General features: G+C 36.3%; 3 protein-coding genes across 4 annotated transcripts; all 3 read right to left on the reverse strand.

The window, feature by feature from the left end:
* Nucleotides 1–610: 610 nt before the first annotated feature.
* On the reverse strand, nucleotides 611–3753 carry LOC148161039 (GTPase IMAP family member 9-like). Its single transcript, XM_088005733.1, has 3 exons — nucleotides 3662–3753; nucleotides 2850–2960; nucleotides 611–2134 (listed from the first exon to the last, which is right to left on the reverse strand). Exons 2-3 carry the CDS (start codon nucleotides 2944–2946, stop codon nucleotides 1227–1229), a joined length of 1005 nt encoding a protein of 334 aa, XP_087861859.1. The 5' UTR covers nucleotides 2947–2960; nucleotides 3662–3753; the 3' UTR covers nucleotides 611–1226.
* Nucleotides 3754–7470: 3717 nt separating this feature from the next.
* On the reverse strand, nucleotides 7471–11440 carry LOC106931479 (GTPase IMAP family member 9-like). The gene is made up of 3 exons (XM_088005558.1): nucleotides 10944–11440; nucleotides 10248–10358; nucleotides 7471–8997 (listed from the first exon to the last, which is right to left on the reverse strand). Exons 1-3 carry the CDS (start codon nucleotides 11050–11052, stop codon nucleotides 8120–8122), a joined length of 1098 nt encoding a protein of 365 aa, XP_087861684.1. The 5' UTR covers nucleotides 11053–11440; the 3' UTR covers nucleotides 7471–8119.
* A 1287-nt stretch (nucleotides 11441–12727) lies between these two features.
* On the reverse strand, nucleotides 12728–16798 carry LOC106931477 (GTPase IMAP family member 9-like). Of its 2 annotated transcripts, none has more exons than XM_015009626.2 (3): nucleotides 16676–16798; nucleotides 15577–15687; nucleotides 12728–14566 (listed from the first exon to the last, which is right to left on the reverse strand). In XM_015009626.2, exons 2-3 carry the CDS (start codon nucleotides 15668–15670, stop codon nucleotides 13692–13694), a joined length of 969 nt encoding a protein of 322 aa, XP_014865112.2. In that variant the 5' UTR covers nucleotides 15671–15687; nucleotides 16676–16798; the 3' UTR covers nucleotides 12728–13691. The 2 variants fall into 2 exon arrangements, with proteins under 2 accessions (XP_014865112.2, XP_087861719.1); XM_088005593.1 differs by having other exon boundaries at nucleotides 16621–16798.
* Nucleotides 16799–19067: the final 2269 nt, after the last annotated feature.

Consider the following 19067-nt stretch of genomic DNA (forward strand, 5'->3'; position numbering starts at 1 on the left):
AACATAAGCTCTTTCGAAATAATGCTTACCTGATTAGATACAAGATATTTACCGTTGGTACATTTAGAAAAAGTAAAAATCCGAAGTTTATTTTGTGGCACTTGGTTACCAGTAAACACACCATCTCTTAGCAACAGGTTAGCAACAGATATTGTTATTGTTCAAAAGACATAAGATTTCTTCTTCTTTTTTGAAATATAACTTATTTTACACTAACAAGAATTGTGCAGTTGGTGATCTTTGCCGAAATTCATTATTATTATTATTATTATTATTATTATTATTATTATTAGTTCAAAACCCCGCTTCTTATAATATTTCATTTGCTCTTTTGAAATAATGCTTACCTGATTAGATACAAGACATTTACCGCTGGTACATTTAGAAAAAGTTAAAATCTGAAGTATGAGTCACTATTGTGAGTAATAAATGAAGCATCAAGTAATGAATCTTTGGGCAAAGCTAAGGACTGGAAAGCTTCATTGCTTCGTGAGGCTTCATTTGGCCGTCAATACTTGCTTCACTAAGTATTGTTTCCCCTTTATAGGATCAAATTCAATTTAAATGAAATCAGAAAATGGTTAATTGAAAAGAAAATGTACGAAACATATTCAAGTAAGCATTTATTAAAAGAAAAAACATGGAATTAAATCAAATACAGTAAAACTGATGCAACCACTCCAGATTTTTAAAACATAGGAATTGTCCTCTTAATCCACTTTCAGATTAAACCCTTAAAACGAAAAATAAAAAAAAAACCTTGAGACAAAACTAAGAAACTTCATTGGAAACATTTAAAACCAAGAACATAATCTTAAATTGATGACCTGAAGTCATGCACAATGGTTACATACAGTCAATCCTAACCGTGTTTTTTTTTTTTTTTTTTTTTTTTGCGCACGTATTTACAATTAAGTGAAGAATCATCAAAAAGAGATGAGCCAAACCTGTCACTAAGTTGTTGAACGTGTTTCTGTGAGGAAAATAAATCTCTACAGCAGAGCATCAACTGTGCATTACTTGTTTCAGGTTATAAGAGCAGTGATGTGTTATGTTAAAATAAAGTGTTCACATGCACAAAATAGTAAGAAAACCCAAGGTAAAAGTCAAAACAAAGCCTGAATTATTCAGATAGAGACAATAAAAGTCCCTGGATTTGATTTCATGTCCTTGTTTTCTATAGATTAGGAACTGTTGTCTACCAGTGTCCTGATTAAACAGTTCATTCATTGTTGTGCATCGTTGTGATATGTTGGCTCATTTTTTTCCATTTTGTCCTTCAAATAGTTTATGACTTCACATGTGCCTCCAAAATAATCAAGTACTATATCTGCTGCAACAACATAGTGATTCCCGGACAATATCGCAATTAGTTTGGAACCAATATTTATTGCCTTACACCAAGAAGTACGATTTTCCTCCTCCTCTCTGTCCCTTTGTTCCTCCTCTTCACACCTTTTATCTTCTGCCTTTCTCCTCTCATATTCCTTCCTCCACGCCCTTAACTCCTCCTCCTCCAGTTCCCTCTGGGCTTTTTTGTACATACTATTGGTGTAATGGTCTCCCCCATTTCTTTGAACCATTTCTTCTATTTTATCCAGAAGTTCTGTGACCTGTTGTCTGTCTGAACTCTGCCCATTGATTAACGAGTGGTATCTTCCTCCACACCTGTCTATTAGAGTTTGTAGTTCTTTGCTTTCTGCCACAAAGTCCTCAACAGATTTACCTCTCAGCAAGTCAGCATGAGTGAACATGACTATGGTGTAAGAAGCAGCAGCAGAGCCAAAGTTATCCTGGATCCACTTCACAGTGTCCTTTTCCTCTTTTGTGAATCTCGACTTTAAATTGATCACTAACAGAAAAGCATGAGGCCCAGGAACTGACAGCTTAACACACTGCTCAATGTCTTCTTTGAGTTGTGCTTGTGTTTTATCTGTGTCAAATATTCCCGGGGAGTCGATCACCACCATGTTCCTGTCTCCTTCCAGTCGCTCTCGTCTCTCACAGGTTTTTGTCACCGACTCAGCCGAGGCGTCTTCTCTAAATGCTGAGTGGCCCAAGATGGTGTTTCCTGATGCACTCTTTCCAGAGCCAGTTTTTCCAACCAAAAAGAGAGTCCGCTGCTTTGAAAAGCCTGAGAAAAGATTCAGTTTTCCATCTTATAAGCTTTTACAGTTTTAACAAAATATATCAACAATAGCTGCACATCAACTTACAAAGTAAATCCGCTGTGATCACTGCAGAAACAAAGTCTGAGTAGTATTTTTAGTCTTAACATGGGGAAATTGTCTTGTTATAAGTAAATTTATCTGCCAATGGAACATGCACTTTTTCACCAATATTAAGGAATCATTTACATTTACAAACCCCCATGTCTTTCTGAAGAGATACTTGTATGTTAGTTTTGACATATTTCAAGTGTAATGAGATGTCTGCACTAAAAATGAGACTAAAAATACTTGGTAAAGCTTTGTGTTTTAGCAGTGTACACATTTCAAGTAATGAAGGCTGGAAATGTTTCACAATGCATGTAATTAACCCATAAAATCTACAAGCTTTTTTAAAAACATATTTTCACAATTAAAGAATATTTTTGATGTACAGTGCTTCTAGTGAGATTAATAATTCTGTATCTGTTGATATATCAATGTTTATGACATCAAAATTCAAAAGAAGATCATGATCAGGCCATGTTTTTTTTTCCCATTTCCTTTGATGTGTTATCTTACTTAAGGAATAAAGTTTTGACATCACTTTAAATGTGTGGTTCTATTGTTTGTCTCCTACCACACATTAAAATCCTGCTTCATTTTGTCCAGGTTAAACAAGGTGTGCTCTTAGTCTCATACCTGTGCTGTGAGATTGGCAGTCAGTCATGAGTTTACATAATGCAAACACCAAAAGGTGGCGCCAAACTCGGCTCCAAGCTTTCTGGGAAAACATCATAGGATCACCAGCTTCTGTCAAAACAGTTAAATAAAACTTTACATTTTAAGTAGAGAGTTTAATTAGATCTTCGAAACTTGTTGAAGTTTCAAAACGATTTTTATGTCTGCATAAAAAAAGACGTTATTTATTTTTTTATGAGGTTGTCAGTGTCGTTGGCTGCACTCTTGACTAGGAAACTGAAACCGTCTATCACATATGTCTATCTTCTTGCTCAGGTTGTATAAAACTAAATCAATATTTCTACTGCTAAGCATACCACTGGGACAGCAATCCAGCAGATCCACTCGGTTTATGTATATCAATAATGCTATGCAATAAGAAGTTACACTTTGTGCCTTTTGGTTAGAGTCATGAATATTTACTAAAATGTTAAGAAAAAACAGTTTTCATCAAATGCACAAAATGTTAAATCAGGATTGCAACTTGGCAAAACATGCAGGTTACCTGTCGAGATCAATTACAGTTGCCACCACTTTTTTTACCACCCACTAAATCATGTACAAAACCCCTTTGACTAAACCTTAAATTGTAACCAGCTGCAGACAAACAGTAAAATCCCAACTTTCCTTCATTTGATTAACCAGTCCAAGTGTCTTCACATTCATAATACTAGTTCCCTGTTCATGTTCCTCCACCATGAAGAATGCTCCCACCTGCCATTTAGTCTATTTAGCAAAAACAATTAGAAAGCTGAGAATATCTTATAGCATACCACAACAGGCTTCAGATCTCTGAGATGTCCCAAACTAAAGCAAAGAGACATGAACACTTGTTTCACGCTTTAACATGAAAGCAAAAGTGAAACTTAACATTCCACGTCACTAACGTCTCTGACAACTGGGCTTAACCTTTGGCCGCTCACATTAAGATAAAAATAATTAACCCCTCCACCTACTAAATTCTCGCCCTCTGGAAATCTCCACTATTATTTGTAGTTTGATCCCCAAATATATATCAGTTCTACACAGTAGAAACAGACTTAGGGCTGTTGCATCTTTCACAAAACTTTAAAAGGAGGAATTTGAAATAATGTATTTGGAAGTAAAGTACCAGCAGAATACCAAACCATTTTCTAAGTAATATTTCCAATTGCTTAAATAAGAAATTATTTTAATCCCAAATTCTTCCCTGCAAAATAAGTGCATGCATTTCAATCCTTAGACATCCCTAACACGAAAATTATGAATAATTTCATTTTACGTTGCTAATGTTAATGAAAATGTAGGTTTTACACTAATTTTAAATTCTAAATGTAAATTTAAAGTTTAGGTGATATTAAGTCCTCCTCCTATGAAAATCTAATTAAAATTTAATATAATCTCATCCTCTTTGATTTTAATATAACCCACGTTATAATCAACAAGTAAAATTTTAATCTTGCCTCATCTGATTCTAATGGCGACTCTTCAAAATAAAACAAAACTGTTTCAAAGTGATCTCCAAACTCTTTGATTCTAAATAAACCCAAGTTATAAACAACCAGGCAACATCTGATTTCATCCTATTTGGTCAAAATTAAACATATGACAAACCAAGTAATTTCGGAAGTTGATTTTCTCTTTTAAATGCATATTTAAGGATAACAGGACAGTGTAAATTTTCACTCTCCTCTTCGGTCACTCGCCAGTGGACCAGCAATAGTTCTTTGAGAGGAGAGCCTTTCAGAAACATCTAAACCAGCTGTTGCTCTGGACATTGTCCTCTTTGGTGTCAAAAGTTGAAGTTCTTGATACTTGGTAGAGTCAAATTTTGCTGCTCACTCTGTTGCTGATCCAGATTTAAAGTCGTGATCTAGATGGACATTACAAACATGTCGTCCTTCACAGTGGTTGATGTGGATTCAGGTTGTTCCTTCCTTTTCGCCCCTCTCCTCCACTCGGTCTCAGGGTTGCTGCAGCGAAATCCTCCCCCGTCTCTCTCCTCTGGGTTCCTGTCAGTCCAACTGGTTTTGGCGTTGGATCTTTGGGTTGTCCAGATCGTCCCTCAGGAAATGTCCATGTTGTCCACAGATGGAACAAGCGTCAACAGTTCAGAGTCGTCTTCTCTCACAGCTCCATAGCATATTTAGCTTTTCTTCCTCTACGCTGATACTGGACAGCAGACCAGCCGAGGTTGTTAAAGCTCAGTCTCACACAGTTTTCAGTCCAAATGCCCAACAGGAGACTGACAGTTGTCCCCTGCAGGTGATGGAGGTCTTTTGTGTCTTCTTGATCCTCCAGATCTTCATCATTTTCATCGGCTGGTTTTGTAGGAGGGACATCATCTGGTCCATGGGAGGACAGGTTTGAGGAGTTGAGGTCAGAGGTCAGATGCACCGCGCGAGGCTCAGACAGAGGAAAAGAGAAAAAGCTAATAGAAATCGATTAGGGTTTGTTTTGTCATTTTACATTTATATTTATGAATCTTATTTTAACCTTTTACGTGATCGTATAGTTTTAGTCATTTATTATCCATCCAGTATTATGGCTCCTGTTTGTGGAACAGTTTGTCAGAGAAACCTGAGGGCTAATTGTTGGTACAGCTCTTAGAGTTGCTTTTAGTATGAAAGGGTAACTTATAAATAAAATTAATTAATTGGTTAATTAATTAATAGCAATTCTTCTTTGTGGCTGTGTCCTTGCGTGCCACCTGTAGCTCTGTATGGTTTTCTTTTTTTTTTTTACCACCATTTGGATCACAGCCATGGGGGGTCATCTGCCTGCGCCTGCTTACCAGCAAGTTTCTGGAGGTTCATATTGCATTTTTGAAGGTGGCTAAGGTGAGCCACATCTCAGTGAAGTCTTTTTTTCACTATTTTCCGGTGGCTCACCCCATGCAGCACTAGCTGCATGTCGAGGACCTCCCTTGCTGGCAAGTATGGGAGGGTTAGCATAGGGTGAGACAACTAGCATGTTGTCTTACAATGACTTCCTCTAAACACCTACATCCTGTCGATTTCTGCATGTTGCGTTTACATCAAGCATTCAGAAAGTATTTTAAATGTGTATATGAATAGTTTAGTGTTTACAGTGTGCTAGTTAATAAATAAACAAAATAATTTAAGGAAAAAGGCCACTGTTAATGTGAGCAGTAGTTACATTAGCAATGTTTGTGATAATGTTTGTGCGCTGCTTTCTGATTTTTATTTTTGCAAAAATAAAAATTAATTCTTTACTTTGTGGCACTTGGTTACCAGTAAACACACCCATCTCTTAGCAACAGGTTAGCAACAAATATTGTTATTGTTCAAAAAACATAAGATTTCTTTTGCTCTTTTGAAATACTACTTATTTTACATTAACAAGAATTGTGCAGTTGGTGAATTTTGCAGAAAAGTTTTTTTTATTTCTTTTTTTGTCATTAGTGGCAAATATATAAAACATATTCAACAAAGTAAGAATCTCGATTTATACTTCGTGGGAGTTCGTTAGCAGAAAACCCCCGTTTATCTCTTATCACCAAATTAATAATAAGTTATATTGTTTATTTAAAAAATGCTGCTTATCTGCTTAGACACATGATTGGTAAATTGGTAAATTTTGCTAAAGTGAAAATCAGATGTTTACTTTGTGGAACTTGGTTACCAGAAAACGCGATCGTCTCTTAGCAACAGGTTAACAGATTAGCAACAAAAATTCTTTTTGTTCAAAAAATATAATATTTCTTCTGCTCTTTTGAAATACTTATTTTATACTTAAGAATTGGGTGTTTGGTGAATTTTGCAGAAAAGTTCATTATTTTTGTCATTAGTGGTAAATATATACACATTCAACAAAAAAAAGTAGAAATCTCTATTTATACTTCGTGGCAGTTCGTTACCAGTAGAAAATGCTTATCTCTGAAAACCAAATTGTTATTACAAGTTATATAGCTTATAAAACTTAAGCTCTTTCGAAATAATGCTTACCTGATTAGATACAAGATATTTACCGTTGGTACATTTAGAAAAAGTAAAAATCCGAAGTTTATTTTGTGGCACTTGGTTACCAGTAAACACACCATCTCTTAGCAACAGGTTAGCAACAGATATTGTTATTGTTCAAAAGACATAAGATTTCTTCTTCTTTTTTGAAATATAACTTATTTTACACTAACAAGAATTGTGCAGTTGGTGATCTTTGCCGAAATTCATTATTATTATTATTATTATTATTATTATTATTATTATTATTATTAGTTCGTTAGCAGAAAAAAACCCCGCTTCTTATAATATTTCTTCTGCTCTTTTGAAATAATGCTTACCTGATTAGATACAAGACATTTACCGCTGGTACATTTAGAAAAAGTTAAAATCTGAAGTATGACCTAAGTCACAAGGCTGTAACTGATCCAGCAGCAGATGTCACTATTGTGAGTAATAAATGAAGCATCAAGTAATGAATCTTTGGGCAAAGCTAAGGACTGGAAAGCTTCATTGCTTCGTGAGGCTTCATTTGGCCGTCAATACTTGCTTCACTAAGTATTGTTTCCCCTTTATAGGATCAAATTCAATTTAAATGAAATCAGAAAATGGTTAATTGAAAAGAAAATGTACGAAACATATTCAAGTAAGCATTTATTAAAAGAAAAAACATTGAATTAAATCAAATACAGTAAAACTGATGCAACCACTCCAGATTTTTAAAACATAGGAATTGTCCTCTTAATCAACTTTCATATTAAACCCTTAAAACGAAAAAAAAAAAAAAAAACCTTGAGACAAAACTAAGAAACTTCATTGGAAACATTTAAAACCAAGAACATAATCTTAAATTGATGACCTGAAGTCATGCACAATGGTTACATACAGTCAATCCTAACCGTGTTTTTTTTTTTTTTTTTTTTTTTTTGCGCACGTATTTACAATTAAGTGAAGAATCATCAAAAAGAGATGAGCCAAACCTGTCACTAAGTTGTTGAACGTGTTTCTGTGAGGAAAATAAATCTCTACAGCAGAGCATCAACTGTGCATTACTTGTTTCAGGTTATAAGAGCAGTGATGTGTTATGTTAAAATAAAGTGTTCACATGCACAAAATAGTAAGAAAACCCAAGGTAAAAGTCAAAACAAAGCCTGAATTATTCAGATAGAGACAATAAAAGTCCCTGGATTTGATTTCATGTCCTTGTTTTCTATAGATTAGGAACTGTTGTCTACCAGTGTCCTGATTAAACAGTTCATTCATTGTTGTGCATCGTTGTGATATGTTGGCTCATTTTTTTCCCGTTCTGTCCTTCAAATAGTTTATGACTTCACATTTGTCTACAAAAAGATCAAGTACTATATCTGCTGCAATAACATAGGGATTCCCGGACAATAACACAATTAGTTTGGAACCAATATTTATTCCGTTACACCAAGAAGTACGATTTTCCTCCTCCTCTCTGTCCCTTTGTTCCTCCTCTTCACACCTTTTATCTTCTGCCTTTCTCCTCTCATATTCCTTCCTCCACGCCCTTAACTCCTCCTCCTCCAGTTCCCTCTGGGCTTTTTTGTACATACTATTGGTGTAATGGTCTCCCCCATTTCTTTGAACCATTTCTTCTATTTTATCCAGAAGTTCTGTGACCTGTTGTCTGTCTGAACTCTGCCCATTGATTAACGAGTGGTATCTTCCTCCACACCTGCCTATTAGAGTTTGTAGTTCTTTGCTTTCTGCCACATAGTCCTCAACAGATTTACCTCTCAGCAAGTCAGCATGAGTGAACAGGACTATGGTGTAAGAAGCAGCAGCAGAGCCAAAGTTATCCTGGATCCACTTCACAGTGTCCTTTTCCTCTTTTGTGAATCTCGACTTTAAATTGATCACTAACAGAAAAACATGAGGCCCAGGAACTGACAGCTTAACACACTGCTCAATGTCTTCTTTGAGTTGTGCTTGTGTTTTATCTGTGTCAAATAATCCAGGGGAGTCGATCACCACCATGTTCCTGTCACCTTCCAGTCTCTCTCGTCTCTCACAGGTTTTTGTCACCGATTCAGCCGAGGCGTCTTCTCTAAATGCTGAGTGGCCCAAGATGGTGTTTCCTGATGCACTCTTTCCAGAGCCAGTTTTTCCAACCAAAAAGAGAGTCCGCTGCTTTGAAAAGCCTGTGAAAAGAAATTCAGAAATTTCTCCAGTTGTCAGTGTTACACTATGCTTTTTTAGGTATGTATATAAACAATATCTGTATCAGCAATATACTGGATGTTTATGAGCTACACTTTCTGAAATATGCTACCAAAACATATTTTCACAATATAATTGTTTTAGAAATTATTTCTGACTTTTTTATGCTTTATCTTGTACACCAGGTGGGCAGAGTAATTTGAATGAATATGATGGAGACACACATAGAGGTGAGTCTGATTAGTTTTGCTCACACTACTTTTTAAAATATTTATTTATTATCCTAATGTTTCTGCTATATTTCTTGTTTTTCCTTCCAGGCTGTAAGTCTTCCTCCTTCATGTTGGCAAAAACAAGAGCAGCACCAAAGACACTTCACCATCAGTGATCACAAGACCATCCATAGCTGCTTCTAATGAACTTTCAAAGCACACTTCATCTTCAGTGCAAAGTACCATGAATGTATGACCTTTGTTGTATATTGCTGTCAGTGCTGTTTTATGTTTTGAAATAAAAGTAGATTACATATTACTGTAATAACATATTACTGGTGCTGGTGTTTTTGTAGCATCTAATGTCTTAAAATGAATTTGGAGATTATTGATGGCCAATAGTTTCTGGGGTAAAAAAAGGTTTTAATTGCTCTAGGTTTTAATTGCTCTAGTGGCTTTTGTTTGGTAGTAAATTGACAAAAAAAGTGAGTAATGAGAGAAGGGGAAGACTGGGAAGTGAACTCACGACAGCCACATTGAAAACTAGAGCCTCCATATGTGGGTTGTGCTTAACCCCTGCGCCACCACAGTGAACCTTGCCAGTAGCATTTCAAAACTCAGATTTCTATGTTAATATATACTTTACACCGTTGTGTTACATTAACACGTTCATAGTGTTAACTTTTGACAATATACACTAATTGTTGGGTAGATTTCAACTACTGAGTGTTGATTCAACACTATCACAAATAATACTTTCAAAAGTGTAACTTCTACACCATCCATAGTGGACCAATATAGACACTTTCAAAGTGTTGAATTTAACTCTGTAGGAGTTGATGGAACACTTCCAAAATTGCTGTGCAACATTTATAGCTTTTATTTATTTTTTATCCATGCGAAGGAATGGAGTTTAGAGATTATTTTAAACAACTAGTTGAATCATTTGTCTATTACTGTGTATTATAATCCTGCTTTATTTTGTTCAGTTTAAACACAGTGTGTTATTTTAATCTCACCTGAGCTTTGAGACTGGCAGAGAGCCATGAGTCCACATAATGCAAACACCAAAAGGTGGAACCAAGCACGGTTCCAAGCCTTCCCATCCAACATCACAGGATCACAAGTTTCTGTCAAAACACAGTTATATAAAACTGTAAATTGAACACAATCACAATTTAATTGAGCCTTTGAAAACTGATGACATAGCAAAAAACGCTCTTCAGGCCTGCATAAAAAAGGACACATCACAGGCTGTACTGGGAAACTGAAACAATCCAGCACTGGTGTTCACTGAACAGTAAGACAACACGTGTAATAAACAGACAACATCTCTCCAATATATGAGTTTAGTAACAAAAATAATATAACCTTAAAGTTAAATACTTCAGTCAACAAACTCATTAAGTTTTCTGGATGTTTGCATTCTTGCTCAGGTGTACAAAACTAAAATCCAGATCTAATACAGTTGCTGCAGTTCACCAAGATAAATACTAAACCCTCTTCTACAGACACCGTTACTTGACTACAGTGTAAATGTTGACTAGCTGCAGAAAAACCGTCATTGATTTCCTAAACTTTCTTCTGTCTTCTTCTTCAGTCTCTTCCCTCGCACAATATTTGTCCCTTATCAGTTTTCCTCCACCATAAACAAGACATCAAAATATGCTCCAACCTACTATTATGAATAAAAAGCTGATAATATCATAGCATACCACGACAAGCTTCAGTGGCTTCGGATCGCTGAAAAGTCCCGGAGTAAATCAGAGAGAAATGAAAACCAGACATGCGCGATGTCGCGAAAGCAAAACTGAAACTTAACATTTCACATTACTACCGTGCTTATTTGGGTCAGACAATGACAAGAAAACTCGGTTTCCAGCTTCTCAAACAAAACTTGAGTTTTATCGGAGAATGGCGCAGCAGCAGAAAAATTTAGCTGATATATTAAAAAAAATAAAATAAAAATCCCTTCTCACCCTCCGCGGGTGGTCTCTCTCTTTCATCCTCTGAGCGGGTCCTCTACCAGAGGCCTGGGAGCTTGAGGGTCCTCCAGTATCTTGGCTGTGCCTAGAAGTGCACATTTCTGGACTGAGATGTCTGATGTTGTTCCTGGGATCTGTTTGAGCCACTGCTCCAGTTTGGGGGTGACTGCCCCGAGGGCCCCGATGACCACAGGCACCACTGTGGTCTTCCAGGTCTTTTCCAGTTCCTCTCTGAGGAACTGGAATATAAATAATATATATATATATATATATTTTTTTTTTCTTTTTCTTTTTTGTGATTTACACATGAAATCCTGAGTGGACAGTATATTTCCTGTTTGTTACACCCTACTGACAATTATCTGACACTGGTGTTCTTCCTGGTCCGTTAGGCAGTTGGACAAGGAGTTAATATATATATATATATATATATATATATATATATATATATATATATATATATATATATATATAACTATATATATATGTTGTGTGTATATATATATACATATATACATACACACAACATCAGGAAAAAGGAGCATGAGAAACTGGAGAAATACCAGGGCCTCAGAGAGGAACTGGAGAAGGTCTGGAAGGTGAAGACCACAGTGGTGCCTGTGGTCATCGGGGCCCTCGGGGCAGTCACCCCCAAACTGGAGCAGTGGCTCAAACAGATCCCAGGAACAACATCAGACATCTCAGTCCAGAAATGTGCAGTTCTAGGCACAGCTAAGATACTGGAGGAACCCTCAAGCTCCCAGGCCTCTGGTAGAGGACCCGAGCTCAGAGGATGAAAGAGAGAGACCACCCGCGGAGGGTGAGGAAGGGAATTTTATATATATATATATATATATATATATATATATATATATATATATATATATATATATATATATATATATATATATATATATATATATATATATAGATAGATATAGTCTGTTTTCAACCTCTGCTTTGCATTGTGAAAATTGTTATTTACAATACCAAATAGTTTAGTTGTGTGTACCTAGTGAGTTTGTTGATTGTAAGGTTAAATTATTTTTATTACTAAACTCATATAGAGAGATGTTGTCTGTGTTTATTTCATACATGTGTTGCGTCTTGGTGTTCAAAGAACACCAGTGCTGGATTCATGCCTTCATCTATTATTACTTTAAAATCTAGAGTTAATCACGCAGGTATTTATAATACCTGAGAGTGATTTTTGCCAGTTGGTGCCCCAGCATGGTGAATTTTAGATAATGAAATAGTTTATTAATCACTGCTCTATGCAATAATCGATAGCCAAAACAGACTTACTGTTGCACAATATTTGAGTCAATTATTCCTCTTTATACAGATACATACAGATGTTCAATGTTTAGTAATAAAATAAAAACAGATAGTGGACATAATATATTTAAATAAATTAAATATGGAAGAAAGAGAATGTTTAATTGTATAGTAAATGTAGGAAGAAGCAAATTCAATTAAGAACGTCTTAAAACAAAAAGATTCTGAATTCCACAAACATTGCAACCAAACTGACACCAATCATGTCAGATTTTTATTACAAAGAAACTGTCTCTCCAGTTTAGATTAAAACCATAAAATGGAAAGAAACAAATGCATTGAAAGAAAATAGTATACTATAAACATTTTAAACTAACCACCTTCCATCCTGACACATTTTAGGTCAAATTAAGAGAGCAAGTAAATTCCTTTGAACAGAAAGATAAAAGAAAACCACCTGAATACCCCAAACATGTTTTACCTCAAAATATAATCTTTAAACTCTGAACCAAAGTAACTATATGGAATAGTTATATACAGTCACTTCTAACTGTGGACCAGCATTATTTGCTCTTAATTATATTCTGTTAGAGTAACATATTTTTTAGTGCATTTCTTTTGTTTTTGAAAGTTGTTGCTAAGCAGAAAACCACCCCCATTTTTAGGAATCCACCTAATACAGATGTAATATTATTTCCAGCTTTCATGTGTAAAATTTCTCACATGAAATGTTATAATCTTATCAATTACTCATAGAGACGACAGCAAAAGATTACGACAGTGGTCAGATTTTTTTTACAAAAATTAATAAATAATAAATAAACAGTTTTTCATCTCAGTCAGAGATGTGCCAAACTTGTCACTAAACTGGTGAACATGTTTCAGTCTCTGCAGAAGAGCATAAACTGTGCATGAGTTGTGTCTGGATAACTAACTGTTCATTAACTTTCATTGATGACAACTGTTTTCATATGCACAAAATAATATGAATTTAAAAAAATAAACAACTAAGAAGGAGAAACCCAAAACACAGAGCCTGAATTGTTCGTATTGACAGTAGACATCCAAGGGGTGGATTTTATGTGTCTGTATTCTGTAAATTAGATATCGTCGTCTACCAGCTCGATTACTGCTAAACAGTTCACTCACTGTTGTGATCAACGGTATATATTGGTTCATTTAGACACATTTTCTGCTGCTTTAAGAAAATACATAGCCTATGAGTTCACAGTCAGCAACGAGGAAACCAATACCACCTCCTATTTTCACAAGGTAGAAATAGTTTGTCATCATCAATACTTTGGCAGTATGACTTAATAGTTTACACCAAAAACGGAACTTTTCATCTCTCTCCCTCTTCTCTCTATCCTTCTGTCGCTCTCCTTCATATTCATGTTTACACCTTTTCCTCTCTTTTCTCTCTTCTTCCTCCCACCACGCCCTTAACTCCTCCTCCTCCAGATCCCTCTGGGCTTTTTTGTACATACTATTGGTGTAATGGTCTCCCCCATTTCTTTGAACCATTTCTTCTATTTTATCCAGAAGTTCTGTGACCTGTTGTCTGTCTGAACTCTGCCCATTGATTAACGAGTGGTATCTTCCTCCACACCTGTCTATTAGAGTTTGTAGTTCTTTGCTTTCTGCCACATAGTCCTCAACAGATTTACCTCTCAGCAAGTCAGCATGAGTGAACAGGACTATGGTGTAAGAAGCAGCAGCAGAGCCAAAGTTATCCTGGATCCACTTCACAGTGTCCTTTTCCTCTTTTGTGAATCTCAACTTTAAGTTTATCACTAACAGAAAAGCATGAGGCCCAGGAACTGACAGCTTAACACACTGCTCAATGTCTTCTTTGAGTTGTGCTTGTGTTTTATCTGTGTCAAATATTCCCGGGGAGTCGATCACCACCATGTTCCTGTCTCCTTCCAGTCGCTCTCGTCTCTCACAGGTTTTTGTCACCGACTCAGCCGAGGCGTCTTCTCTAAATGCTGAGTGGCCCAAGATGGTGTTTCCTGATGCACTCTTTCCAGAGCCAGTTTTTCCAACCAAAAAGAGAGTCCGCTGCTTTGAAAAGCCTGAGAAAAATTTCAGTAAATTCTCCAGTTGTCAGTGTTACAAGATACTTTTTTACCAATGAATATGAACAAAACATCTTCACATATTTTTTCGAAGACTAGTGTACATGTAGAGGGGTGAAAAGCAAGTTATTAGTAAATTAAAAACAATAATTAAGAAAATAGGCACCCCAACATAATTTTTCATTTTCTTTCCTTAATTTCTCTTTGTAATAAGTTCTTTCGTGTCGTTTTTGTTAGTCCATGCAATTCCACACACAGCCGCTAGGGGCGCTGTCGGATTGGTGGCATAGAGAGGATTGACCACACAAGAAGAATAAATCTTCCGGTTGAATGTGAAGGAAGCTCAACGTGTGTCTCGCCTTTCTCATACCACAGCATCACACGTTGAGGGAAGATCATCTTATACATTACCCTCAGCCATCCAAAGTTGCAGGGTAACATACATCAATACACAAAGTGAATCCACTGTGATGCTACTATGATGGTAACATAAAGGTGTTTGGTGTCAACTATCTTTGCTGTTTGTTATGTCGATGCCTTTCCTTTGAGGTATTATAGTTTTTTCAGTGACCGTGGTGCATGTCTCAGAGCAGAAATGCTCAAAGCTACTTGTTCAATCTTTAAATCATTGTGTCACTTCACAACAACAAAAAAAGCAATTTTGCATTCCTTTGATGAAGGTGCAAATGCTTTTGTACATCAAAAAGTATTAAGTGGGTTTCTGTTGAACAGTCGTGACCTCCACAGCATTTAAGAGAACGTTTGTTGTACAAGTTCTCTGCCCTGACCCAGAATCAATGCTGTGTGGGTTTGTTGACAAAGGACCTGTTCATTAAAGTCTGCTTTGGGTCCAGACCAAACAAGTGGACCAATGGATTTCCCAGTGTTAATACAACCTAACTTATTTGTGTTGTAAAAAGATTTGTTTTATTGTTTGTCTCTTACTGTGTATTATAATCCTGCTTCATTCTGTTCAGGTTAAACACAGTGTGTTATTTCAATCTCACCTTTGCTTTGAGACTGGCAGAGAGCCATGAGTCCACATAATGCGAACACCAAAAGGTGGAACCAAGCTCGGTTCCAAGCCTTCCCATCCAACATCACAGGATCACAAGTTTCTGTCAAAACACAAAACACAAGGTCTAATTAAACTGTGATTAATTAGACCTTTGAACCTTGACATTTCAAATCGCTCTTCAGGCCTGCATTGAAAAAACAAAGTTTTTTGCCCACATCATGGGCTGTACTCTTGGCTGGGAAACTGAAACAGTTTATCGTGTTTGTTGGTGTTAATGCTCTGCTAAAGCAATATTTAATGTTTCTATCTGTTTTAGATGATCTTATATATTAAGAAAGTAAAATGTTTGCCTTTGGTTTCAAGTCTTGTATAAATGCAGAGAGGAAAAGGTAGGAAAGAGCAAATTTTATGAAATACATTAAAAGGTAAAATATGGCGGACCAAAACTAACATAATAAGAAACAAAATCATATATATTTAGTTTTTCCTTGTCCTTACAAACACCGAGCAACTGCGAGAAACATAAACGCCCCACAACGTCTGACGCAGTGACGTTGGTTCCAAAGCTGAATTGGCCAATAGTGGAGAAGCTGGACATAGAAGGCAGATCTCTTCATCAACATAAAAATGCACCCAGAGAATTAGAAAAAGGATTAGCAGAAAAAGGAGAGGAGGCAATGACAAAAGAAAGAGGGCTTGTGTAAAGAAAAGACAAAACAAAATATCTACTTTTCTTGACAAAAACGCACATTTAAACAAATATGCAGGTTAATTATTGTAATCCAAATCTAATACAGTTGCTGCCTCTGTGTTGCAGTTCACCAAAATAAATACTAAACCCTCTTCTACAGACCCCGTTACTTTACTACAATGTAAATAGCTGCAGAAAAACAGTAAAATATTTTTGATTTTTTTTTTTTGCTTTACTTCCCCAACTTTCTTGGGTCTTCTCATCCGGTCCCTCGCACAATATTTGTTCCTTATCAGTTTCCCTCCACCATAAATAAGACATCAAAATATGCTCCAACAATACCATTCAGTCTATTTAACACAGATGAATAAAAAGCTGATAATGTCATATAGCATACCACGACAGGCTTCAGTGATTTCGGATCTGAAATGTCCCAAACTAAAGCAAGGAGAAACGAAAACCTGTTAACTAAACGTGCACGATCTCGCGAAAGCAAAACTGAAACTTATCGTTCCACGTCACTGCCGTGCTTATATAACCCAGATGAAGGCAAGAAGTCTTAGTATCTACAATTGTGCTGCTTCTCAATTAAAACTTTAGTTTTATCTGAGAATGGTGCAGCAATTAGTTTCAGTGATTTACATATGAAAACCTGAGTAGACACTGTATTTTCTGTTTTTCTACGTAAAGCTTCCTGAAGACCCTGCGTGAGAGTCATCTCACGCTGGTATTCTTCCTGGTCCGTTGAGGCAGCCTTGTCCTAAATTATGGTTTGAGGAGAAATTTGGATACATACTTTTTTTCCACAAGACTGTATCAGTCTATTTAGGTTGGGTATTACTCTTTACCTTTCTCCTCCTATTTTCTTCCCAAATTATTTCACTGCGGGACAATAATTAATTTCACTGTGTTCTGGTTCACTGCAACAGAGCTGCTAGTAGATATTCCCTGCAATATGCGCAAAGTTTTGCAAAAGAAGAAACCGGACATTTTAACTCGTGAGGAAACAGAAAAGCCTCCACCAGCTCCAGCATGCAACTTTGTGAGCACGCATTTCCCTCTAGTGGTCTTGAAAAAGCACAGCAACTTTTCAGCCCATTTGCTCGTCGTTTTTTATTTTTATTTTTATTTTGCCTGCATCTTTCTTTAACATTTCTTTTTTTTTTAAAATGAAAGTGTGGAATATGTTGACTGTTTTTTTGTGTAATTGAAAGAATGCTGAAACTGGTTCAAATCTCTTCTATCATGTATGTAAAATCCAAGAATATTCTGATGCAGAAAGAGGTTCATAGTCAAACTGTTTTGCAAATGGACAAAGGAAGGTTTTTGTTATTTGTTAGGTGAAAATTAATTTTTAAAATGTTAATACTTGTGATAGCAGGAAAAAGTGAAGGTTTTGGAGTGACTATCTCTGTCTCCTGACCTAAATATCACTGAAACACTTTGGGGAGGTCTCAAACATGCAGTACATGAAGGCAACATTTTACAGGAACTGAATCTTTAGATTAAAACATTAAAAACAGAGCTATGATCAGGGTCATTTGGTTTGTTTCTGTTGTTATAATGGTTCGGGGCAGTCATTCTTTGATAAATAGATTAATCCAACCAATAACTAATTGAAGAAATGTTTTGCATTAGCACTAGTCTGTTAAAAAAAATATTAAAAACAACCAAAAACAAAAAGAAATACTGCAGTCGTATTTAAACTTCTGAGCACATCTGCAGTTGCGTGACAGCATTGCAGCCCAGATTTTATCTCTGCAGCCTGATCTCACTGAGCTCCTGTGAATTACTGGCTGATTGTTGGTCTGTCAACAAACACGGCGTTAAACACAGAAGGTGCCGTCTTGCTGACGTTTCCACCTTATGGTTGAATTCATGGAAGCTCCTGAAAAGTCTTGATGACAACCAAACCAGATAGAGAAACAGGGTTTATTTTCTGTTCAGTTTCACTCTGCTTGTACCCTAGCTGAAAAAAAAAAATAAATGTCCTTGCCTTGATTGAAAGGTTACATGAGTCACTGTGGAGACTCTTTAAGCTTATATGTGCTCTTTACACGACTGAAAAGTGGATGTGAAATTCAACAGAAGTGGAGTTTTTTTATTCTGCTTTTGGACAAAACCTGAATGTTAGAGGAAATTACTAACATGAGATGGAAAAAAAATATCAGATGTGTGGTTCATAAAATTATCTTTAGCAACCTTTTCATCCTTTTCAAGATAAAATTATATGTATATTTTTTGTTTGACTTTAAAGAGATAACTGTCTGTAAAAGACTAAAAACACAAAATAAGTAGGTACAAATGACAATCAATCCTATTTGTATTAAGGCATGTCTTCAGCTCTCTAGGTGAAACTATGTACCATGATGCATCATTTCTTGGAGTGGCAAAGAAAACTGAATTTTCATTAGTTGGAGGGCTTAAGTCCTTATGGGACCCACTGGTCCTTATGTGATTCAAAGTCTGGGGCCCATATGTTGAAGAGCTGTGATGAGGTCAGAGGTTAGGACTAAGGTTGAGTTAAGTTAAGTTTAAATTAGGCTTAGAGTTAGGCATGTACTGGTGATGGCTGGGTTTAGGCTAAGGCTGTGTGTGTGTGTGTGTGTGTGTGTGTGTGTGTGTGTGTGTGTGTGTGTGTTTCAAGGATAAAGAGAAGACAACAGGAATGTGAATCCCCTTCACGTGTAGGCAGAGGCTGGAGCATCTGTTCAAGTGCTTTCCTATGAATGTGCTGTCAGTGATTGCTCAGACAAAGAGGGAGCCGCTGCACGTGCAGCACGGCTGTT

The sequence above is a fragment of the Poecilia mexicana genome, unplaced genomic scaffold, assembly GCF_051168715.1.
Source record: "Poecilia mexicana isolate PSO_F unplaced genomic scaffold, ASM5116871v1 scaffold_1, whole genome shotgun sequence".
NCBI classification, from domain to species: Eukaryota; Metazoa; Chordata; class Actinopteri; order Cyprinodontiformes; family Poeciliidae; genus Poecilia; species Poecilia mexicana.